We start from the raw sequence: 26489 nt of genomic DNA, 5'->3' as shown, positions 1-26489 counted from the left end.
GGGAAAATATAGACAACAAGAGCAGATAGCCATGGATCTATTTTGGCCAAGATTCCTGTAGGAATATCTACAGTGATAAGATCCCAGGTCATCTTTATTGTTTTTCCTGCCTAACAGAATGCAGACTCCTTGAAGGCAGGGATCCTTTCATTTTTATCTCAGTGCTATATAGATAATTCCTGGTGATTGATTGAATGATGGATGAATCCACTAATCCTCTGCTGAAAACTTTCCTCATTGCTGATTTTATCAGCTTTTTTATCAGGATTTGTCTACTGTAAGCTTGACTTACATAATTCCTCTTTGTGTCTCCCTTTTTTTCAGAAGGCATAATAAGTCATGCCTTTGCTTTGGCTTCTCTTCACCAAATCCATTTCCCCAAAGGAAATGATAGGCTCCATTTTCATTACTTGACTAGAGTAATGTCCAGGTCATTATCCAACAACATTAGTCAACTTGCTTCTCTTAGAGCCTAATCTTTACCTAGTAGTATTGAAATAATCAATTGAGGGCCAAGGGCTGTCACAAAACTCCTGATGACATTTTGCTCCATGATGTCCTGCTATCACTTTATGATGTCACATACCCACCCAATTTTTTCTGTTTCAGTCTTTTTGCCCTTCCAAGAGAGTTCCCTTATGAGACTTACCTGGTGGACACGAATGAAGAGGCTTAACAGATCCAGAACTGTGAGACAAACCTCAGTGGCAGTATTGGCCTCTGTGTCTACGTGATGCACAATGTCTATCTCATTGGAATTACCTAAGCACAAAAAAGTTGAAATGCATGCATAAATTCTAAGGCAATCTTCATCTGGCAAAAGACATTTGTCTGAGGGGAAGGTTCAAAGTAATCTTGCAATTGTTCCTAAAAGCAAAGGTTTCCTGTTAACTTAGCTTGCATTGTTAGCTAACTTGAAAACACTGCACAAATTTTTGATTTTCTTCCCGAGTTATTTTTACCTTCTGAATCCAATTCTCCCTGTGCAACAAGAGAACTGTTCGGTTCTGCAAACATATATTGTATCTAGAATATACTGCAACATATCTAACATATATAAGACTGCTTGCCATATTGAGGAGGGGATGGAGGGAGGGAGGGGAAAAATCGAAACATAAACGAGTGAAGGGATAATGTTGTAAAAAATTACCCTGGCATGGGTTCTGTCAATATAAAGTTATTATTAAATAAAATAAAATTAAAAAAAAAACTGCACAAAATGTAACTCACTCCCTGCTTTGTATTCCAATTGAAGATTAGAGAATCTAAGTGATCTATTTGCTCCCTTTTATACTAAGTATTGGTAACTTGATCTTAGTTTTCTGTTCACTAATTCACAATCAGTCCCATATTATTTCCATAAAAGCAGGCTGTACAAATTCCTATGATAACAAGACTTTTGTGGGAGTAGTGGTAGTGGGGACAGGATATTTTTCTCTATCTTAGAAGAGTACAAAAAGCACAGATCATCAGTTATCCTCTGAGACTCAGATAGTTTTAGTTATTACCTTAACACGTCTCCTTTATTAGACTGTAAACTATTTGGGGGGAGGGACTGTTTTTGCTTATCTTTTTATCTCCAGTGCTTTGTATGGTATCTGGTACACAGGAAATGATTTATAAATAAATGCTTTACTTAACATTTATAAAACCTTAAGTCTTGAGCTGGAAGGGCTTTAAGGATCATCTAGTTTATCTCCTTGTTACAGAAGAGCAATCTGGGGCTCAGGAAGGTGGCTTGTCTAAGATCACACAGCTTGAATGTATAGGAAGTGGGATTTAAAACCAGGTCTTCTATTTCCAGACATAGCATTCCTCAACATACCGTGCTACGATTTAGCAAAATACTGGCTGGCATTCTCTTCTACTTTCCATCTGTAGTATGTGGACCTCTTGACGTTGCATAGGTTTCCACTCAAATACCCAAGGGAACATAGTCTTAGCTAGCTAGTATTTATAATAACCATTTGCAAAAAGTGCTTAGCATAGTGCCTAACACATAGTAGGTGTTATATAGATGTTTATTTCTTCCCTTTTTTATGTAATACTTTAAGGTTTGCAAAGCACTTTAGAAATATGTCATTTTTTCCTCCCAATAACCTTGGAGGGGGGCTAAGTGCTACTATTATCTTTATTTTATAGAAGTCCAGACAGACAGAAGTAAAGTACTTTTCCCAGAGTTACCTACCTAGTAAGTATCAAAGGTAAGATTTGAACTCAAGTCTTTCCGACTCCAGATTCTTAGCATATTCTCTATGGCATTCTAATGCATTTACATTCTTGGTAAAATTCTTTCCCACTAATTGAGTTAGCCAGCTTCAGAAATGGCATATATATATTATAGCCCTTTGGCACAGGGACCATAACCAGAATGATGTGTCCATATTGGGCCTGTACGTACATCCTCTCTGCTCTATCCAGTCATGTTATAATTATCATCTGATCTTCTGGGATATAGTCTCACCGAGAGAAAACAATTGCTTGAGAACTGCTGTTAACAGTATAATGAATTTCTTTACCTTCTTTTAATCCCAATAGCATGACTTCTCATACAAACTGAATGAAAGCTAAAATAGTCAACAATGATGTTCCTAATCATTTTGATTGACTTACTGGTGATGGTGTTATCCAACATTTGTAAGAGTTTGGGGTTAGAAAGTGCATTTTTGCCACGGATTATGGGTAAGGTTTGAGATCTGTGATGCTTTTGCCCTTCGTGAGTGGAAGTAGTATGCATCCTAAAAAGAGAAACAGAAGTCATTTAAATAAATCATGCCAGTAAGAAACAATGGATGAAAACAATTATTAAAAAATACTTAAAAGTCTAGAAAGATTAATTATGAAAAAACTCATTGTAGGATTTGTCACTGTGGTCAATGTACCTTGAAGGAAATCTCAGCAAAAAATTCAATTTCTAGTAAGATGTTCTTAACCTAGAATCCACAATGGAGTCCACAGATAGATTTCAAAGGAACCATGGACTTGAATGGGAAAAAAACCACACATTTTTGTCGGTGCTACAATTTAACATTTATTTCAATTACTGGAAAACCTTCTGAGAAAAGATACGTAAAGTTTACCCACCTGCCACAGGGGATACATGATATAAAAACCGTTCAGCACTCCTGCTCTAGAATAACATATACATTCTTTAACTTGGCAGTTAGAATCCTTCAGTTTGAGTCCAGTAGACATTTCCATCTTTATACCTTTCACCACTCCCTTTCCTGTCCTTTTTGCTTTAGCTCATTGGGCTGGCTTGGTTTTTCCAAACTCAACATTCTATTTCCTCACTCTATATATTTGTGAGACAGATTCTCATTCCTGGAATATCCTCCTTCTTCACTTCTATCCCTTAAAATCTTTTAGAATCTTCAGGGATCAGATGTTTTATTTCCTATGAGAAACTTTTTCTGATCCTCCTCCTACCCATGCCAAATTGTTAATTCTTTCTTTCTACTTAATTAATAACCTACATACTTATCTATCCAAATGTTTTATTGCTGGGGTAATACATAAGCTTCTTGAGGGCCAGGTCTGTTTTTGACATGTCTTTGTATTTAGAGGACCTAGAATAGTGTCATGTACTTAATAGGAATTTAAATGATTGAAGTGGGTTGGATGTCTGCTTTGCTAGAGATATTTTATTGGAGCCAAAATAGATTTTAGAAGATTTATATGCAATCATATATTATCCTCCTAAAAACCTTCTTCTTGTCATTAGAAATAGTGATTTGCTACCTCTAGCTAAAAGATGTGTCTTTGCCAGAACATAAAGTGAGTATTCGTGTTAGCATACTGAAGAATTCAAAAGCACAAGCTATTAAGAAAAATAGCTTGTAATTTGTTCCCTGGAGGAACTGTTCCCATCTGGGTAAAGTTAACACTTATAAGAGAAACACTTAGTTCTTGGGAAAGTTAATTTACCAAATGGTACCCTTGTGACCTTAAAGAATTAATTTACCACCCACTGGTGAGTACTTTATTTCTATGACTTAGCCTGACTACAGAACAGACTTAATAAATAAATAAAAAAGACTTTGTTAAGAGTTGGCTAGGAAAAGGACCTCCCCTGTAACTGTACATCTTTTTTTTTTTTTTGTTGTTGTGTGATTTAAGAATCAATTTCTCCACATGTTAAAGTCATAAATTCAGAGCTCACTTAGATATAAATGTGAACATCCTTTAATAGCCTATACATTTAAACCTGTTCAAACATATACTTTTTATTTAATAAAAACATGCAAGTTTTTCCGAGTACTTGACATGGAATTTTTTCTTGCAGAGAACACTTGAAATGTTAAATTGGGGAGCACTCAAATGTTGGAGATGGGGCAAATGACCATAACTTTATTAATATGCAGCTGATACCAAAAACATTTTTGGTAAGATATTCTCCAAGGAGGAGGCCTAGTTAATGACAATATTCAATCACAATAGGTAGCATTTTTCATTTTATACATGCTACCTCATTTTATCCTTACAAGAAGGTAAGCAGGCCCTGTTATTATCATTTTACAAAGAAGGAAATTGAGGCAGAAAGAAGTTAAATGATTTGCAAAGGTCACATAGTATCTGAGGCAGAATTTGAAGGTAGATGTTTCTAACTATAAATCCACCATTCTAGGCATTGCACCGACTACCTGCCACTACTAATATTGTGGTTCTTTTTTCCTTGGAGATTCTTATGATTTACCATTCCATTAAATTCCAGAAGGACTAATGATGAGGTGAAAGCCTGAAACACTGGAGGATGGATTGAAGACAGCTTTATTTCTGTCTCTTAGCCACATTCTAAGATTCCATCACCTTGCTGTTTCTTTTAAAAGACAGCATGGTGGAATCAGAGATATCTATGGGTATATGAAGAAATGCTCTAAATCACTTTTGATAGAAGAAATACACATTAAAATAATTTTGAGATACCACCTCATACCTATCAGATTGAACACTATGACAAAAAAGGGAAAATGATAAGTGTTGGAGAGGTTTAGGAAAATTGGAATCCTGATACACTAATGGTGTAATTGTGAACTGATCCAACAATTCTAGAGAACAATTTGGAAATATGCCTAAAGGGCAACCAAACTGCTCATACCCTTTGATCCAGCAATACCACTGCTAGTTCTGTAACTCATAGAGATTATAAAAAGGGGAAAAGAACATACATGTACAAAAATATTTATAGTAGCCTTTTTTTGTGGTGATAAATTATTGGAAATTGATGGATGCCTACCAATTGGGGAATGGTTAAACAAGCTGTGGTATATGAATGTAATGGAAAACTATTATGCAATAAGAAATGAACAGGTCGATTTCAGAAAAACCTGGAAAAACTTGTATGAAATGATACAAGGTGAAATAAGTAGGACCAGAAAAAACATTGTACTTAGTATTGTTAATACTGTGTGTTGATCAACTATAAATGATTCAGCTCTTAGCAACACAGTGTTCCCAGACAAATAGAAAGGATTCAGGAGGGAAAAAGCTATCTATAAATAGACAAAGAACTTAGAGACTCTGAATATTGATGCATGTTTTTTCACTTATTTTATTCTTTTTCTTGTTTTTCCCCCTCTCATTCTGTCTTTTTTTTTTTTTTTTCCTCACAGCTGTGACTAATCTGGTAATATGTTCTATGTGATAGCACATGTATAATCTATGTCAAATTGCCTACTATTTTAGGAAGAGAATAGGGAGGGAGAAAATTTGGAATTCAAAATCTTGTAAAAATGAATGTTAAAAATTGTCTTGACATGTAACTGGGAAAAAAATAAGATAGTATTAAACATCAAAAAAACCCAAACCAAAACAAACAAGAAAAGGACAGCACGATGGTCTCACATGCCTTACTCAAATGCCTTTTATCTCTTCTTGTTATGGAACTGAGAACACCGTTTATTTGGGAAGCAAGGGGTGAATGGCTTACCTTTCATAGTCTTTGTTTTATTCCTCTGTACAGTAGGTTTATAATTCTAAGGATGTTTACTATCAGTACAACTACTCATAAAAATATCTTTGTGAGGGAAGGTGGAATAATAGATATTGGAAACAAATGACCATTCTCCTGGTTTTGAAGGTTAGATTATTTCTGAACTCCTGTGGGGCTAAGCTCCCAAAAGCTGCTTGAGTTGGCAGAAGATACATAAGCTTAGATCATCTACTAGCATCTCAAGAACTGGGATGGATTCTGACTTCCATATGGTGGACTGTAGATGAAACATGCTTGGTTTTAAGGCTAGCTACATTATATCTGAAAATTTCGGCAAGTATTTAGTATCCAAAGGAACTATGGACCTAGATTTGAAGTAGGGCCAATTCAGCCTTCCCAGGCAGACCTCTGATGATTGGATTAGAAACTTAGACCTAACTCAAGTTCAAGCTGAGCTATAGGCCACAGAGTTAAGCAGAACAGGCCCAATCTCAGGCAAAATTATTATTGCAGCATGTGGGTTGCATATTTAAGGTCAAATTCTAGGGATTCCTATGGTATGGAAAAAATAAGGTCTATGAGGTTTTGTCTGTTTTTTTACTTACCATAAATATCATGGCATCACAGACTTAGAGACTGAAATGACTAGAGACTAATCTAAATTCTTATTTTACAGATTAAAGAGCTTGAAGTCCAGTGTGGTTAGGTGACTTTTTCAAGGTCACATAGTTTATCAATGGCAGAATTAGGATTTCAATGATAATTCTCTATTTCTATAACTAGTTTTTAAACTGTATTAAGTTCCTACTCAGAATGCTTTCTAAAACTTTTAAGAATTCTGCTTTAATTATATAAATTTGTAAATTATCAAAGGAAGAGATAAACAAAACCAGGATGTTATATTAGCGTAGAATTATCATTTATCAGTCATATGAAATTCTAATTCAATTCAATTAACATTTAATTTATTAAGTACATACTAACTTATAGATACTTTTTAATCATTCCCTCTATTTTAACAAATATACATTCAACTGTAATTGCTAAAATAAAAGAAACATAGTTATAATCCAATATTTTGCTATTTGTCTTGTTTGTTTTGGTTTAGACTTATGATTCTATTAGTATGGAAAACTCCAATTTGATAACTCTTTTGTAATGTAAAGAGTCATAGAGAACTGCCAGGAGTTATGGCTTTTTTGGGTTCTCAGTATTTTTAGCACAGTATCTGGTGCTAATAAAGGATTGCTTGTTGTTGTTGCTATGACCTTCCAATAGGAAGATTAGCAACTATTAAAAAGATCCAAGCTTTGGAACAAAAATTTCTTAACCACATTAAGATTCTAGGGAATTTACTTAAAAAAACACACTTTTAATGGAATGTAAAAGAAAAATTGTTTACAATCCACATTTGACTTGAAACACATACATATATGTGCACATACACATATGAAACATTTCCATAAGTGTATATGTATGTATATACTCACATGTATAGATTTGTTGCATAAAATTTGTTATTGAAATTTTTTTTACAATCCATATTTGCTTTGACATTCATTTAAGCACACACATGTACACATATATGTGTATATGTAAATGTATCTATAGTTTAGTATGTATCATATGTGACATTTGATATATATGAGATATTTGTATATAAAGGTGTTAGTAAATATGTGTGCATATGTATATATGCATGTAAATACATACATATGCACATACACACACATATATGCATATACATATGTATATAGCTGTTAAGACCTTACCATTGGGAGAGGAGACCTGTTGTTTGACAGGAGGAATTAGAACCTTTGAGAGTTCCATTATTCTGGGTTGCCTGGACAAACTTAAATGCAGCAGCAATTTTCCTATGAAGAAAATAAGTGTGTTAATTGTACAACAAAGTGTCTAAAATGCAGAAATTTATCTAACAAAACGGGAAGTAGAATATTAATCTGCCAAATTTCATTGATCAAAAGAGGAAATATAATCATTAAAGTCAGCTTTACTTCTGGCAGCTGAAAAATCAGGTTTGGATAAAGAGCTTAACCTGGGATTTTTTTTTAAAAGGATAATAATAGAACAAAAGCATCTCTGTGATTGTTCCTGTTTTGGTTATTTATTGAAGAATCTTTTTAAAGTGGAAATATAAAAATTGTGCTCTCATAATCCCCTTTTTTGGATGACATTAATTTGACCAATGCCTCACCTGGATTATTGAAATAGGGTTTGTGTGTGTGTGTGTGTGTGTGTGTGTATACATATATGTTTGGGGTTAAGTAACTTTGCCCAGGCTCACACAGCTAATAAGTATCTGAGAAGATGTTTAAATTCAGTTCCTTCTTAGTCCAGGAATAGTGCTCTATCCACTGTTCCATCTATCTGCCATAAAACAGGCTCTTAATTTGGTTTTTGATTCAAGTTTCTACTTTCTCTCTTCAATCTTGACTTCACATAGCTAACATATTGATATTCCCAAAGCCCAGGCCGTGCATGTTCTCTTGCTCAGTAACTCCAATGATTCCCTTTTATTTTTGGGAGCAAAAATGAACATTCTGTTTGGCATTCATAAGTTTTTCCAGGGGGTTCAAACCTACATTTTCAGTTGCGTAACTTCACATAGTCTAGGATCTGGTCAACTAACCTTTCCTGTTTCTCTTACTTGACTTTCCATTTTCCATCTCTGCCTACTTTGTCTCCCATGCCTGAAGGCACTCCTTCCTTATCTCTACCTCTTAAAGTCCCTAGTTTCCCTCAAAGTTTAGTTCAAAAGCCACATCCCACTTGAAGGCTTTTTTGATTCCTCAAATACTGTTACTGTTTCATTCACAAAATTACCAGGTATTTATTTTTGATCACCACGTATTTATTTTGTACATACTTATGTGGATACATGTGGTTTCCCCAATGGGATCCCTGGGAGGCTGGTATTTTTTTCATTTTTATCTTTCTATTTCTAGCATCTAGCAGAGTGCCTGCCACAAAGGAAATACTTAATAAATAGTTTATTTATATATTAATTGATTAAATTCTCTCAGGATATATGTAATATATATTATTGAGATGGGAGGGGATCTTCCTTTATGCTTAAATATCTTATAAATGCTTACCTAGCTGCAATCACTGAATGGATGGTTATCCCAATCAAACTGAGACCTGTTAAAGAGTGGCTTAAAAAGGCCAAGGTCTCCCACTACATCCAGGGCCATCTCTAGTTGTCTTGATGTATATCTGGCCACTGGACCCATATTGCTCTGTAGGACAAAGTGAGGCTGAGGACTTTGCATAGCCCTTCACCACTTAAATTTAATTCACTTGCATATCATGACCCTGATGTCATGGTCCCCTTCAAGAATGAAGGACAAACATAACAATAATAATTTTGTATACAGGAAAGACCCTTTCCAATTACCTGCCTAAATTAAAGGCTGCATAGAAATATTGATTTAAAGATTGAAAAAACCCTAATCTTCCATTCTGCTTTCTACTACAGATACATTTTATGACATATGTTTTAGGTACTAGAATTGTTAGTCATAGTCTTAATGGCACCAGTGTTCTGATATGTCACCATCTAAAGTTTCTGGATTCAATGTGAAGTTAATCAGAGTAGTGGCTATCCAAGTAGAAAAGAGAATATGTATCAAAGATTAATCTGAAACATTAAATGACTATTTTATATATGTCCTATGAAACTGCTGTTTAGCAGTTCAAAAATGTTACCTTATTATATTTCGTTTGCCCAGGTATCTGAAATTTTGAAGACAAACACTGAAAGATAAAAAAGATGTCAAATTCTAATTAGTAGTACCATTTTTAGGGATCAAATTACTTACATTCAGAATATTCATACAGCCTGGATCTGTGTTTTCAATGATATAGCAAACTCCCAGGTAAAGAAACTATCAGCAAAAGTGCCAGTATTTCTCAGTAACTTACCGATTTAGAAAATTATCTAGAACAAAATTTAAACTGTGGGTCATGACACCATCTGGAGTTGTGTAATAGAATGTGGGGGTCATGAAATTATGATTTATTATCAATAAATCCTTGATTTGTATGTCTATTTTATGTATCTATGTACTCGGGGTCAAGTAAAAATTTCCCAGGTGACGAGATCGAGTAGAAAAAGTTTTAGAAGCCGTGATTTAGAAGAATAGAAGGCGTAAATCATTTGTCCAGGGTCACCTGATCAATATATGTCAGACAACTTTGATCAAGAGTAGAAAAAGTTTAAGAAGCCCTAGTCTAAAAGAATGGAACAACATTTACCTTTTCAAAACCCTGTGTTCCAAAATTTTCCCCCTCTGTCCCCAATTCCTTCTTCCGCTACACAATTATTATAATTCACAGTGTCATCAAATGTTGAAGCCAGAGAACTCGGAAAATGTCTCATCTAATTTTCTCATTTGTAGATAAGGACCCTGACTGAAATTCAGGAAGGTCATGAAACTGTTAAGTGACATAAATGAGATTTGCATCCAGAACTGTGCTTGAAATACCAGTTCATAAAGAGATGATTGTTAAATTTCCAGTTTGAATGTTAAATACCTTCGGAATAGGTGAATGCTACAAAACAGGGTGCAAATGCTACAAAACAGGGTGCAAATGCTACAAAACAGTGTGCAAATGGTACAAATCAGGACTTGATCTATTTTTCTGTTGACTTATGAAAGTCTTAAAAGATGGAGAAAATGTTAAAATTCATATGAGAATTAAAAGTATTTCATGCATTTTCAAAGAGTCAGTTGGTAAACATTAAATATCAGTGTTAGCACATTATGGCTTCAATTTAAGTCCCAATTCCAACTAGAGCATCCCTCTCACTATATGATATTTCTTCCAATCCCTTAATTCCCTATTCACTTTACTAGGTAGGTGCTTATGACACCTGGAAGGAGAAAATCATAAAGAATAAATAAAAGAACACAAACATATAAATATGTATTGCAAATACATATTTATGTGTGTAAAATAAATGTAAACACATGTATACCTGTAAAATGCCCACATATATACACATGTACACACATATACATATACATACAAACATTTAAACAATATATATAGTTAAGTTTCAGGACTTACTCCAAGATGCTGAAGAAATCAGATATTTCTGACATGGGTGCCCTTTGCCAGTAGGAAATCAGTGTCTCTGGAAACAAATGTCAAATAGCATGAGTTTATTTGAAATCCAGTAGATTTTCTGGTACAGAAAAGTTGTTTTAAAGAGATTTCTTTACCTTCTGAAATGGTCTTCATTATGTGAAGAAAGCACATCAGGAGACTCCTAGTTTCTGCTTGATCAAGTTTATCATATCTCAACGTCAGGCCTATCAAGGACAATGGCCTTGCGATCTATTGAATCAAAGCCACAGTAGTTACTGGACAAGATCAAATACTCTCAGGATCAATCATGACAATGGGGTCCTAGGACTTATTTTATTTTTTGTTGGGGCAAGAGAGCTCGTACCTTTTCACAGTTGTCAGTTTTCTCACTGCTTTTCTCGTTGGTGCTTGGATTGGAGTCAAGACTTGCAAGCGAAGCTCTGGAGTCACCATGGTTTACTGTAGAAATAGCTATTGATGAAAAAGCTGCAAACAAAGCCACAGCACACACACTAAAATGGGATGTATGGTTACAGAAAGTGAAATTAAAATGAGAACTTAAAAAGCCATTAGTATCATAGTGACACCTAGAGATGTAATTAGGGCAGGGGATAAGGGCAGTATCCTGTGACAATAAAATTTAGATGGTGCTGACAGAATTTGAACTCTTTCAGAGTAAAAATAATCTATCTTAGTAACTCACTATTGATAATAATCCATCAAGACAGGAAGCTATTCGATTTTAAATCTTTTCCTCCCACAATATGAAATTGTCTCAAAAGGTTGATTTGAAGGCTTCTGTTCTGTTTCTTGCTATCCACATATTTGATGACATCTACTATAGGTAGTGAAATTGCTAGTTATGAGTCCAGTGGCTCCTATGTTGATATGTCAATATGTAAAGTTCCTGGATTCAATGTGAAGTGAAAGTGGCCTGAACTAGGATGATGTGAATATAAATTGAGAGAAGACTAGGTTTGTTATGAAAAAATGTGTTATATGTATATATATATATATTTGTAGATATGTGCATAGACAGACAGACACACATATATATAGAGAGAGACAGAGACAGAGAAATATAAGGAAAGAGAAACAGAGAAACAGAGAGATAGTTAGACAGAAAAGTCCAAGAGAGCCAGACACACACACATAAAGATAAAGACAGAGAGAAAGAGACAGGGAAGCAGAGAAATATAGACAGACAGACCTGAAAGGACAGAAACACACACAAAGAGACAAGGAAAGAAATACAGAGAAATAGACAGAGGACACTGAGAGAAAGATAAAGAATCATAGAGAGAAAATGAGAAAAAAACATACAGAGAGACAGAAAGAGACAGAGAAAATTTGGCAACTGACTTTACTTCTGACATGGATAAGGTTGAAAAATGACAGCAGACTTGTAAAATTGGGTTACTGGAAGTGCAGCAGACAGGTGAGTTTTTTTCCCTGAGGTAATTGTGGTTCAGTGACTTGCCCAGGGTCACATACTAAGAAGTGTTAAGTGTCTGAGGCCAAATTTGAACTCAGCTCCTCCTGACTTCAGGGATGGTGCTCTACCCACCATTATACCAACTAGCTGCTCGAAATGGTGTTTTTAAAGAAAAAACTGTTAATTTTGTCTTGAACATATTGCTTTTGAGTTTATCTATGGAACATTCAATTTGAAATATCTAATACAGTTTGTGATGCTAGACTGGAGCTTAGCAGAGAGGCTAAGAATGAATATATACATCCCAAGTGCTTTGCATAATCATTGAATTCAATGGGCTGATGAGATCATCCCATGAGAGAGTAAAGGGGAAAAGAGAAGAGGGAATAGGATAGAGTCTTGTGGCATAATTGCAATCAATCTATATGACACAGATGAAAAGCAAGTGAAGGAGACTGAGAAGGATTGGCCAGGCAAGGAGGAAAAGAAGATGATGCCCATCAGAGTCAGATGCTGCAGAGGCATGGAGAAGGATGAGAAAACTGAAAAGGGCTGTCAAATTTAACAACTAAAAGATCTTTGGTACCTTTTTCAGAGATTACATCGAGGCGAATGATTATTATCTAGATGCAGAGGATTTAGAAGAGACAAATAGAATAGCAATTGAAAGTATTGAATGTTATTGCTGGTTTCTTCACCAAGGAATTTAGCTGAAGAGAGGAAAAATATAGGATGATAGCTAGCAGGATGACAGAATCTAGTGAGAATTTCCTATTTTAAGGATGGGGAGGATTTGCGTATGTTTGTTGATAGTAGGGAGTGAATCAGTAGGTAGAAGACTGGAAGATTGGAGAGAGAAGGGGATGGTTATTGAAGTCTTCTGGAGTATAAAATAAAAATTCATGAAAAGACTTTTTGAGAAGGAGTTTTTCACTTATGGTATAACATGAGAAAATCAATTATAAAAGTGACCTTCCTAAAATAGTGGTTAAAATTGTATTTTAAAGCTGGAAGGCTATTTTAATTCCAGCAGTGACCAGCCAGAGACTCTAAGTAATGGAATGATGAATCTTGGTATTTTAGAAGTTAGAGTGGGCAGGGACCTGAGAAGTCACATAGTTATTATATTATAATCGACAGCATCATAGATTGAGAGCTGAAGGGTGATGAGAAGCCACACAGTCTAACCTTGTAATTTGCATTGAAAAAACTGAAACCCAGAGAGATAAATTGCCTCCAGTGGAGATTACTCCTGAAGATTAAGTTGAAATAGATGGAAAATACAGGTCTTATCCAGATATGTAACTAATAAACCAAGCAACTAATCAACACACATTTATTAAGCAGTTATTCTGTGTTGGGTCTTGTAAGCATGTAGGATACAAAGAAAAGGGGACAACAATCACTGACATCAAGTAGCTTGATGTCCTAAAGAGGAATACATATTTTAAAAGTAGTCTGAATGATCAGAGTGAGTTTCTAATATTTCGCAAGGCTTTGGACAGGATGTAATACACTTATTTTCCATGGAGAATGCTTACTGAAGGCTTTTCTACAGTGCAAGGTAGAAAGCATTGGGGGAAGAGGAGTCTATAGGCAGGGCTGATCTAGTACAAAAAGGATTGTCTCTTTTTCTGCTCCTTTGTATACGTATGGTCCAGACTCACAGAAATGAACTAGCAAAAATACAATGAGATGATGAGATGTAGATGAAGTTGATGAACATGAATTTTCATCCATTCCCAAGTACCTGCTATAGAGTTTAGAACATCTTTAGAAAATGACGTGTCCACAGAGTTAGCATGCTTCATAGCTGACTGGCTCTGAAATCCTCCATTGGTGCTCAAGTCATCCCTGGATCCCTGCATTCAAAAGAAACAGCCTGGTTCATTGTAATGAGCGAAATCATTATTAATAACCAATGATTTGGAGAAACCCAGAGATCTCACCTTGTCTGTAGTCCTTATTTCAAAGTTCAATCAATCTCTTAAAGTATGTTACTAATTTACTCTCCCAAATCTTGGTCAGACACCACCAAACTTTCTAGTGAGGTTTGGGTAAGGGTAGATTCTTTGGATAGACTGCCCAAGGGGTGTGTGTGTGTGTGTGTGTGTGTGTGTGTGTGTGGTGGTGATTTAGACGTAAATGGCATAATCAAAGTTCATCACGATAGATTCAACCCTCCAGCCATTCATTCTCTCATTAATTGTTAACCAATCAGACTGGAGTGCCACCCTCAGGAACACCTTCTTCTAAGGGCACAAAAGCTGTGAATTAGCTTTCATGACCATCTTTGGCATTGGAGAGTGCTATTAACTTCTTTTTAATAAAATTCTGGCATTACTGATAAAATGACTAATTACTCAAAAATTATGTCTCTTGAACTTTTTCAACATCACAGGAACAGCCCAATTTATAATGATGAGTTAAACTCATATGTGAATTCTTTATTAAACTTTTTTTTATCACAGCACAAATTTTATCCTTTTCCAAAGCCAATTTATCAGATAATAGTGCAATTTATCTTTGTCTGGACACCCTGCTAATGTATGGATGCTTCTAATCCATAAAAGCCTGAATAATATTACTTTTAATAACTCAGAGTAAAATGATTCTAGGAAGCCTTCTGTGTTCTTGATTTTAGGGATCAAATCAAGATGAACATGCTAGAGTGAGTTCCAAAAGACACATATTTATATGCCCACAGATCACACTACCTAAGACATACATTCTTCCTTAGTTACTGTGGCCAAAACATTTATTTCCTCATGGATAACCCAGAATATATACTTTTTTTTAGCTTAGCTGGGCTGATGGTTGGATAACAGACATGTAATTGATCATTGCACTTATCCTTGAAGCCTTTCCATCTTACAAGAAGCTGACAGAGCTTATGGTTTGCTGTCATAACACTAAAAAATTCATGGTTATTTTCCACACCACGTCAAGACATTGTTAGTGGGACATTGGTGTGTGTCATTTGGTAGACACTGAGAATCCAGAAAGTATTGAATCTGGGCTGCTAAGAAACTTGCTTAGATAGGTCACATTGTAAACTGGGGCTTTGATTGTGATGTTCAAAAAGTTTGAAAGACATAATTTCTGGGTAATTAGTCATTTTATTAATAATGTCAGCATTTTATTAAAAAGAAGTCAATGGCACTCTCCAATGCCAAAGATGATCATGGAAGCTGGCTCACAGTTTTTATGCCCTTGGAAGACATGTATTCCTGAGGATGGCACTGGTTAATTTGGTTATATTGGTTGAAACAAATAGTTCCCTTTACTGTTTTCTCAGGTTGGGGTAGAGGAAGTTGTGGAAGTTTGTATGAAATATTGTAAAGTGATAAGGGGATAGGAATGAAAATAGCAACAAAAGAGTTGGGGAGAACATGGTATGAACTGCCCAGGCTATCTGGGAACATTATAATAACAGCAATTCTTCTGTGTGGTAAGGAAGTGCCAGGGTCCAGATTCATGATTTCATCGGTATAGCAAAGAACTCCTGGTAAGGAAACTTATTCACTCAATGCAGATGGGTGCACTTTAAAGTTAAATGACTTGTCAAAGATCATATGTGTCCAAGGAAGGACTTAAACTCATGTTTTTCTGCTTCAGTTCATCATGTCATCATGCATCATTATGGGAGGGAACATTGTTATGATTTTGACTGTTAGCAGGGAACAAGGGAAAATGTAGATAGTACCAAGAAGATGCTCAAGATATAGCAATTGATTGGAGCGAACATTCTAAAGATATAACTCTGATATTGGCTTTAGAATAATGTGATTGAAATGATGGGTCATCCCTGCTTTATTCCTAGAGTCACAGACTTCAGAGTTGGACGCAACCTGGAAGCCAAACCATTTAATCCTTTCAATTTACAGATGGAAAAGCTACTTGAAGAGAGGAGAATTCTCACCTAAGATCATAAAACAGGAATCTGCTTCTGACTACAAATTTCTTGCTTTTCTTACTATATCATATTCAAGGGAAAAATGAGCTTATTGTTAAAAGAAAAATTACAATAAAGTTTTGATGCATCATGTAAAGGTACCTGATTAGAAGTATTGACTGTAAAAGGAAACAGATCCTTCAGATAAATCCTTGGCATATTGTCAAGCAGCATGCCATAGAGAGGCATATATAAAGTGGCTATTTGGGCCTGTTTATCCTAGAAAGAAAGATAACAAAAACAAAAAAGAACTCTTTAAAATCAATGAAATTATAGGTTTTATTTTTGCTTAATATAATCAGGAGTTTCAAGGAGTTTAGAGGAAGGAGAAATCACTTACTGGTTCCCTGTATCGATCATCAAATGAATGCTTAGCCATTATATTTTTAAGTACAGCTAAAGCTAAATGTCTGATATCTTGGTCTTCTTGCAGTGCAAAGCCAACCTCTCGGAGCAAAATTCCAATTAAGAAGTGTTTGCGGCAAAATTCATTGGTGACAGTGTATTCAGGCATATCTTGGTCAGGAAAAATAAAAATCTTATTTTAATATTGTGAACTGAGAATGTTAAAAATTCCAATAATGAAGAATATATTTAGAATGAAATACTGATGTGCCCAAAGCACCTCATAAATATTGTGCTAGATTGTACCAGGTCATAATTTATTGGGAGTGACTATATGTGTGATAATAATTTCAGGTTACCTATTTTAATGTAGCAAGGAAGATAACATGGTTTCCAAAAGTAGTTAACACTTTCAAATGATTTATCATCTATTTATGAACAATATGGTCTTTATAGTTTGGGGTCTTCTAGTTTGGGAAGTTGAAGCAGAACATTTATAGATTTGGTAAAATGTCCAAAATCATAGCAAATAACAGAAAAGGACAAAAATAAAATAAGGCCTTCAAACTCCATTTCATGATCTCAGAAATCATTTAACCAATACTCTTTAATGTAGTTCTTAATTTTATTTCTATCAAAATAACCTCATAAAATCCAGACAGACTTCAGTATGCATGAAAATTTATGATAGGAACTAAGCTACTAGTCCATCAAAGTATATTGGCTACATAAAGATCACCAAATCATATATATTTAGAGTTGGAAGACACCATGGAGGTCAGTGACTTCAACATTCTCACTTTACAGATGAGGAAACTGAGGTAACTTAATGACTAGTCTATGGTGACACAGCTAATAAATATCTGGGGCTAACTAGCCCCTAGCTAGATTAATTAGCATTCTAAACACTGTTTCACCTAGCTATTTAATAAGCTTGAGATATACTGAATAATTTAAAAAACAAATGTATACTACTTTATGCATACAGAAACACTTGGCTGCAGAATTTTGTTTATTAGTCAATCCAAGAAAATTTCAGATGCATTAATAAGTATTTAAAATGTCAAGGATTTTGATTTAGAGAATAAAGTGCAGTTGAAAGTGAGCTTATGCAGACTTGAGAATTGAATAGGTGAAAGTAAAAATTCAACAGATCGTTAGGATGATTTGGATTATATACATAATACAAAGCAACTGGATAGATATCAATATCTAAATGTGAAGGGTTGTATAGACATGACCAAACTTTCTTTTTAAGTACTTATATGTTATTCCAAGGAATCATATTTTGAAGTTATAAAGATAAATATATAATTATGATTTTATAATATAAACCCATAAACATTTACCTGATGCATGTAGCTCCTGAGTTGATTCTGAAGGTGTCAAAGGGTCTTGATTTAATATAAAGGAAAAAACAAAAGGCCAGCTGTTTGCATGAATAGATTTTTTTTTTTTGCAACAGTAAAATCGCATACTAGATCTTTTTTTTTTTTTTTTGATGTCTATATTGATTGTTCTTATTGGAAAATGATGAAAAAGTAAAGTTCTGACATGGTCTACAGTGAGAGGGTTGCTGTTCAATAATAGGTTTTCTGGAGAAAATAATTGACTGCACTTCTATTTAAGGATTTAAATAGAAAAGTACAAGTCAAAAATTTTCAAAAATGAAATTTCATTCTTTATCTTTTACTCAGTATTAATTTTTCTTTACTGAACTTTGCTTTCCTAAAAGACAAACTCTCCATTTGCAGCTTCCACAGTGAAGAATATACAGCTAGAAACTCTGGCTGTTTTTATATCAAGGATCAGGAAATAGATTCTATTAGTTGATAAGACCAGCTTATTAAATGATTGAAATTATCAGATCCAAAGCGGCTGACCCAGCAAGGATTGATGAAAAGCCTTAAATCTTTGATAATTACAATCTTGGTTTTGTTTGACTGAACTAGGTATAATGTTCCTGGATAATCTTAGGTCTACAAAGAAATGAGATAAAACAGATAAAAATCACATATATTTTAAAAACCTGACAAAAATAGGAAGCAAATTATTACCTGGAATGTTGGCTGACCTTATGGGGAGACACAAAGGAATAAAATGTTCATGATAGCATACTTCTTGTAGAAAATCAAATTTGTACTGGCTTAGGGTCTAAAATAAAAACAAAAGTCAGTCATTTAGTACTAAATAGTTGATGAAAGTGTCATACAGTGATAATTTTCCTCTGAATTCCCCACTGAAACAATGCTCATTCATACCTGTTTTGTGAAGATGTTGTGAAATTAGGAGGATTGCTAGTGATGTCCAAAGTCTTATACATTCTTTCTCTGTATTTCTGCCTCTCTCTTGTTCTCTATATATTTTTTCCTTTTTTTTTTTTTTGAGAAGTCCAATTTAATGTATAGGCAGCTCAGGAAAACCTGAATTTATATACTATCTTTGACATATAGTAGTTGTATGACCCTGGGGAAAAAACTGAACTTATTGCTCAAGGTAACTCCATTTTTTTTTTGCCAAGAAATTGCCAATACTCATCAAAAGAGGGAATTTCCTCACTAATATCAGTGAAATCGTATGTTTAGTCCCTATTCCTATTCATGCTTTCTAAGGTTTTATGTGGCTCAGTGGAAAGAGACTTCCAGGATTTGGAGTTAGCAGATCTTATTTCAAATTCTAGATCTACTTTTTACTGTCTCTGGATTTCTGTCTTCTCATTTATAAACTGAGAGTTGAACTAGGCCCTCTTTAAATATCCTAGTAGTTCTAACATGTGTTTCTGTGAGTGAGCTAGAAGTACACAGTAATAAAAGGCAAATGAAGGAGAAAACACTGGGAAATGATTGGTCACTTATAAAATATTTCTCTGTCCCTAAGTATGGCATTAATTGTGGCTGAGTTAAAGCTTGCTTCTCTGTATTATTTTCTGCTGCAACATGTAGAAGCATGGGGTGAGTGCCATTATCCCTCAAGCTGGAAATATATCCACTAACGGTACTACACTGGTGCCTCAGTGTGGTATGCAAGGGGGTGGACTTTGGCTCTCCAGGACCGTTTCCATTGAGCAGAAGCTCTGGAAGATCTTAGCTGCCAAGTTTCTGAAGGCTGCCAATGCTGGTCCAATGCCAATCTGTGTATCTGTTGTGTGAAAGTTCTGAATAACTCATTGCTAGAAGTTGGACAAGAGGTGATGAATTATGGAGTGCACAGCAATTCTTGGAGCTTCCGAATAAGGTGTGGAAACTTTGCAGTCTACACTGGAAGAAGATTTGGTCACACATGGAATTCTGATACACTGAAGTATGGAAAGATCATTCAATAGGACAGCTTTGACAAAAAGCTTTTCCTTGTGCTTTTCCTTGGTTTAGGATATTATATTACTGTTATATTATATCAGGCTATTATATCAGCATTTTTCTGACCTAATGAAGCCATAGGGAATATCCAAAAATAAATTTAGGATATTTTCTCCACAATAAAAGACAAAGGATTGAATATTGATCATCAGATACACACAAGATCCTAGATTTAGTGCTGGAAAGGATTGAGGAGAGCTTTTAATCTAACTGCTTTGAAGGAAGAAATTCCAAAGCTGAGAAAAGTGAAATGATTTATTTGCTCAAGGTCACACAGAAAACAAGGAGCAAATCTGGGATTTGAAGTTAGCTTCTCTGAGTTCAAATCCAGTCTTCTTTCCATTGGATCACAGTGCCTTAGCCTGGAATGTCTTCCCAAATTTGGATTAGAGAGATTGTGAATATAAGTGATTTTACAGAAATTCATAATAAATGTGAGAAAATACAAATACATTAAAAATAATTAATAAAAGAGTAATGTATGGCACATTTAAGCCATAAGCCAGAAAAATTCCAGTAGGACTGTGTGAATAGAATGAGAAAATTATCGAATTGTAGATTCTTAAAAGAACTTGGAAGATATTCATTAGTTAGGGTCTTATTTATATTCCCCCTGTTCATGCAAATCATTTGTTTATTTGACTTATATTTTATGTCTTTCATTATATGCATTAAGGTTGGATAGTAAATAACATTTAATTTCAACAAATATTTTAAAATTTCATTTGTAGCTAATAATCTCACTGAATATTTTCTAAATTTGTAATCATCATGCAGGATTTTTACTAAGACTGATCCTTCACAATTGAATGACAAATGAAGAATGTAATTGATTACTATATTCATTGTTTTATATTGCAAACATTTGTTCTATATTGTAGCTCAAAACTTTATAAGCACTGAGTGTGGTATTCTGGGAAAAGCACTAATTTAAAGAGATGGGAATGGGATTTTACTTTTGAATCTTTGCTCAATTATTTATTACCTATGTGACCTTGGGCAAAGGATGTTCCTTCTCTGAGCCTCAACCTCCCTGTCTATAAAATGAGGTTTTGGATTAGATGATCTCTATAAAGTTCTTTCAGTTCTAACTCAAATGAGTCAAGATAAAATATAGAATTCAGACTTGCATTGATTATTTCCAAAATGAGTTTTGACTAACTTCAAATGAAAAATCTAGAGTAAGACTAGGTCACTAGATGCCGTTTAGTCTAACTGCCTTATTTTCTGGATGAGGAACCATGCTCAGAGAGAAAATAATTAACCTAGAGCTTCTGACTTTACATGCAGGTTTCATTACATCCAGTCTACATTACCTCAAATCTCCCCAAGAAGTGGTATGTTTGTATCGAGTTAGATGTGAAGGTAAGATGGATAGCAATGAATTTTGTTGTTCTTTTTTAGCTGAATCAGGAGATATGTTCTCACTCTCAAAGGCTGTGACTTGGCAATATTTGGATTATTTTTAGGAGAGTTTTGGGTAAAGCATGAAACTATCTAAGTGGATATAATTGAAGAAAGAGAAAGAGGGAAGAGAACATGCACTTTTATTAAGTGCCTACTATGTGTCAAACACTGTGCTAAGCACTTTAAAAATAGCTCATCTGAGGAACTACAGATAATTGCAGTGGTCTCATGGAGTGATGATGATTTGGCATAGATGATCTGGTTTTGAATGTTGGATTTTTCCATTACTTAGTTTTGACCATGGTTAAAGTATTGCAACTATGCTTTACTTTCCTAATTTGTAAAATGGTTATAAGAAAAGTTGTACTACCAATTTCAGTGAGATTTTGAGAAAAGCTCGTTGTAAACATTAGGATGCTTTCTTGAAACATGAGTCACTTAGATTATTATTAATAATACAGCTAATTCAACTTTTGTTTCTGTCATTTAATGACTAGACTACATTTTGCCTTCAGAGGAAATTGATTGTCTAGATCACAAATGATAGTATTTGTGCCAATTTTCATCAATATGTAAGTCTATTACTCTTTCAGTGGCTCACTCCCTAATATTTTTGAGAGGTCAAAGTATTCCCTACCCCTTATCCTTTGATCATTCAGTTCACTTTGGAGTAGAAGGGTGGTGCTGTCAGTTCACCCTTGCAACCTAAGTAGTGAGGAAAGAGATTGAATATATAATTTTTAAAAAAGGGTCATTTATCCTGAAATATAATCTCTTTCATATCAATAATAGGTTAATCCAGTCAAGATTTATGCAGTTGTACTTGAAGACCTATTTTATCTTTTTCAGCCTTGTATATATTTATTCATTAATGTATTTATGTATCTATTTAGCATCCATCTATTTTCATCTATCTATTTTTCTGTCCATCTACTATCAATATTCCCTTGAGATCTAGGCGGGAAGGAAAGAGATTGGATATACTACTTTAGAAAAAGGTTATTTGTCTTGATATATAACTTTTATTTAGTATAAATAATTTATGCACTTGTACTTGGAATATCATTTTATTTTAGTTAGTCATATTTATATATCTATGTCTTTATTTTTCTCTTTGTCTCTCTCACTTATCTGTTTACTTAATTGTTTGTTTTTGTGTTTATTGACAGTAGGCCTGCCTTCTTATTGAGGTTGGCAATGCCATGGCCTTTTCCCAACTTGATTCCAAAAATGACTGCTTAACTAGCTCCCATAGAGGTAGGTGGGTTAGTTTATTCCTCCTTAACAGCCTCATGGCTTTCTTCTCCTGGCGTCTTACCTGGTGCCATACTTAGTGCGTCTACTTGATCAGCTTTAGCTCTACTGCAGATCAGAACTCTCTAAGTCAAGTGACCTTCTAGCTTTAGCTTTTTCAATGCACTACCATCCAGCCAAAAGCCCTATATTTTAAAATATTATTATTTTTACAAATAACTCTTACCTTGAGATCATCTGAGGAGAACATGCTTACATAGTTGTTGACCATTTTAAATACAAATCCACGATCCAAAAATGTAAAGCAGCGCTAAGGAATAATAAAATAAGAATATGTTGGTGTTGACATTCAAATAAATTTAAATAGATTAAAAAACCTAGTGTGTCATTTATACAGAAGTATCATTAAAATATTTTAAGAAGCCTTCAAGACCAGTATGAAATGCTACTTTCAAAGTGGTAATTGTTCAAACATCTAGAAAAAAGCAAGTTAAAAATATCCATTTATTAATTTTTATAATATCGTTTGAAAATTAGCAGCTGAGCAACATATTTCTTTTCTACCTCCCTTTTTTATTTATAACCATATTTTATCTTTTATTCATACAAAAAGGTTTTAAGGTGGTAAAGGAGTGGTGTGGTATAATATGAAAAAAAACCCCTGAACGTGAAGTCAGGAGACATGGGATTGTCTACCATATTTGATCCTAGTTTTGAGTCATCTGACCTCCCTAGGCCTCAGCTTTCTCATCTGTACAATGGAAACTGCTACCAGAAAAAATACTGGCATACCTTAAAGTCCAGCTTCTTAAACTGTGGATCATGACCCTATATAGGGTCTTTTAAACTTAATGTAGGGGTTAAAAATTATAATTTATTATTAAAAAAGTTTGATTTGTATATCTATTTTATATACCTATATACCTGGGATCACATAAAAATTTCTTGGGCAAAAAGGGATTATGAGTGGAAAAAGTTTAAGAAGTCCTGTCTGAAAGCACCATAGAGATATGAATAATAGTTATATTAATCTTCTCCATTAATATAAATAAATAAATATAAATATATATAAAAATATACATTACTTTTGGAAATGAAAATTTAAACCACTGGTGATTTTTCCCCAATCTGAAAAGTGATAGCCAAATCAAACCAGCATAATTGTCTTCTGGACCATCCACTAGATTATGTAAATAAAACATCTTTTTCTTCATTGAGAGTGAATTGAATGAGAGATACACTGTATCATACTCAAGCATTAGCTGAATAAGTTAGAAAAAGGCCTAGCAAATCACATTCAGGCTTCTACAACCAGCTGCCACAGAATTGAAGGTTAATTGAATGAAACCCAAGAACAGTGAAATTGTGGTTGTCAAGACAAGTTGATAAGTCTTTATGAGTACTGAAAAGCATGCAGAGTGACCCCCTTTATTTATCACTATTCATATCATCCCCTCCTAAGAAAACATGGAGCCATAGAAAGAATATTGGAGTCAGGAAGGACCTGAACTCCAATCTTCTCTGTTTTCTATTACCTGAATTATCACAGGTAAAAGCCACTTCAACTTTGTCAGCCTCAGTTTCTCACAGATCGAACAGGAAAGACTGATTTAGATAAAATGTTTTGAGAATCTTAAAGCACATATTAATATAAACTGTTATTATTATTATTATTTTAAAGGCACGGGCACAGCAAAGGACTTCCAGAGATCTCAATTTGACTGCTATTCTTAACACTAATTGAGGTTTATCACTGTTCAAATCACTTTATCATACTTTTTATATAAAATGGAGACTCATACAATCTGTATTATAAAGCTGTTGGGAGAAAGTACTTTGCAAGTATTCACATTTAAGACACCATAACTTAGGTTATGTTGACACAGGTTAGGTTAACAAGAACTTAAGTTCTTGTTAGAGATTGTCCTGAACTCAAATAAAGATAGTTCTGGATTTGCTAAGGAGCTCACCGTCAGGGAGACACAACCAGGAGAGGTAACTACTGGTTAGAAGATTGTTTCCCTCTTATTTTTGGACTTCCCCCATTGGTCACATTTCTCTCTCTCTCTCTCTCCTCTCTCTCTCTCTCTCTCTCTCTCTCTCTTTTGTTAAAGAATGCACAACACTGCACATCCTTATTCACCAAGATTGCAAAAGACATTTTCCTAATGCCTTTTGGAATGGACTGCCTTCCTCAAATTATATCTCTCAATCTGTCATCTGTTTCCATCATCTCATCTCTTGTCCCTTTCCCCTTCTCTCTCTCTTTCTCTAAATGATTTCTCATCTGTCTATCTGTCTCTCTATAATCTGTCTCCATCATCTACCAATCGATATCCATCCCCATCTTCCATTTGTCTGTCTGTTTATCTATCTATCTATATATCTCAGTATCTCTGTATCCCCTACCTCTTTCTCTACATGTTTATCATCTTTCTATCTCTCTCTGTCATCTCTATGTCTCCATCATCTACTAATTTATCTCCATTCTCATCATCTGTCTGTCTATCTTCATAATCATCATCATTCTATTGGTCTCTCAGTCTATTATCTCTCTCAATGTCTCTCTCTCTCTCATCTCAATTTTTAACATTCATTTCTTTAACAAGAGAAAGAGAAACACATGGGGCATCTTAAAGTACTATAGAATACTGGTCCCGAGAGAACTTGGTTGATTTATTTATTTTTATGAAAATCAGCTCAACTGTATCTATAAGCCACTGAAGATGAAGTGTTATGATTGTATTTCTTCTATCATCTGATCAAGAAGAAAAATATTACAGTATTTAGATAATTTTAGTTGAACTAGAGGACTGACAGACATGATAGGACCATAGATTTCAAGCTGAAATGAATTTTAGAGGTTTTAATTCCTTCATTTTACAGATGAATAAATTTAGGTTTAGTGTAGTCAAGTAATTCATCCAAATTCCTACTGGCAAGGAACAACAAGTGCTTTAAAATATTCTTTAAGGGATTGGTTATGAGAGACAGATAAACTTTTATAATGTATGATGTACAAAAATTTCTTTTTAATATCTGATTGCATTTTGCAGTCTACCCTTTTTTCATTTCTCCCTTGTGCTTCCTCACCCCAATATCACTCAAGTTCTTGATTTATCTACTCCTGGCAGTAATTTCTGCATAAATGAAATACAAATAGATAGTGGAGGAAACATATAGTACAGAAGATAAAGGTTATAAAACCAACATTATTGAGAAAGAACTCTTTTTCATTGCCTTCTCTGGTGACCTATCTTTTAATTTTTAAGATTCAAGGAGAATGAGTTGGTAATTTTGGAATGATTGTGCTCATTCTCAATGTATTGTTTTACTCAACATTTTATATGGAATCATTCAAACTCAATCTTGGAAGGGAGTGTAAAGTTTATCCATTCTAATCCATACTCAGCTGAGAATCCCCTTTCTACATTATTGATAATGTTGATTCTGGGAGCATCCACAGTAACAAGTGATCATCCAGTATCAACATTAAGGACTCTAGAGAGGGGAAAGCTACCACCTCTTGAAACATCCCACGCCACTTTTGGGTATCTCTGATTAGAAATTCTAGAGGGTAGCTAGCTGGCACAATGGATAGAGTATCAGCTCTGGAGTTAGGGAGATGTCTCTTCCTAATCTGGCCTTAGATACTTGCTAGTGACCCTGGGTAAGTAATTTTAAATATTA

General features: G+C 34.5%; 1 protein-coding gene across 1 annotated transcript in view; it reads right to left on the bottom strand.

Moving 5' to 3' along the window:
- DOCK10 (dedicator of cytokinesis 10) overlaps positions 1-26489 on the bottom strand; it is a 212379-nt gene that overhangs the window by 47047 nt on the left and 138843 nt on the right. The window contains exons 29-41 of the mRNA XM_051983445.1: positions 23026-23109; positions 18840-18936; positions 18132-18176; positions 16778-16953; positions 16540-16656; positions 14233-14344; positions 11412-11533; positions 11182-11296; positions 11027-11093; positions 9662-9709; positions 7705-7806; positions 2614-2738; positions 650-762 (exon numbers count right to left, since the gene is read on the bottom strand). Of these exons, the coding sequence (XP_051839405.1) occupies positions 650-762; positions 2614-2738; positions 7705-7806; positions 9662-9709; positions 11027-11093; positions 11182-11296; positions 11412-11533; positions 14233-14344; positions 16540-16656; positions 16778-16953; positions 18132-18176; positions 18840-18936; positions 23026-23109 (1323 nt within the window). The remainder of the gene's footprint in view (positions 1-649; positions 763-2613; positions 2739-7704; positions 7807-9661; positions 9710-11026; positions 11094-11181; positions 11297-11411; positions 11534-14232; positions 14345-16539; positions 16657-16777; positions 16954-18131; positions 18177-18839; positions 18937-23025; positions 23110-26489) is intronic.

Source organism: Antechinus flavipes, chromosome 3 (assembly GCF_016432865.1).
Source record: "Antechinus flavipes isolate AdamAnt ecotype Samford, QLD, Australia chromosome 3, AdamAnt_v2, whole genome shotgun sequence".
Classification (NCBI taxonomy): Eukaryota; Metazoa; Chordata; class Mammalia; order Dasyuromorphia; family Dasyuridae; genus Antechinus; species Antechinus flavipes.
This window is presented reverse-complemented; position numbering and strand designations above follow the sequence as displayed.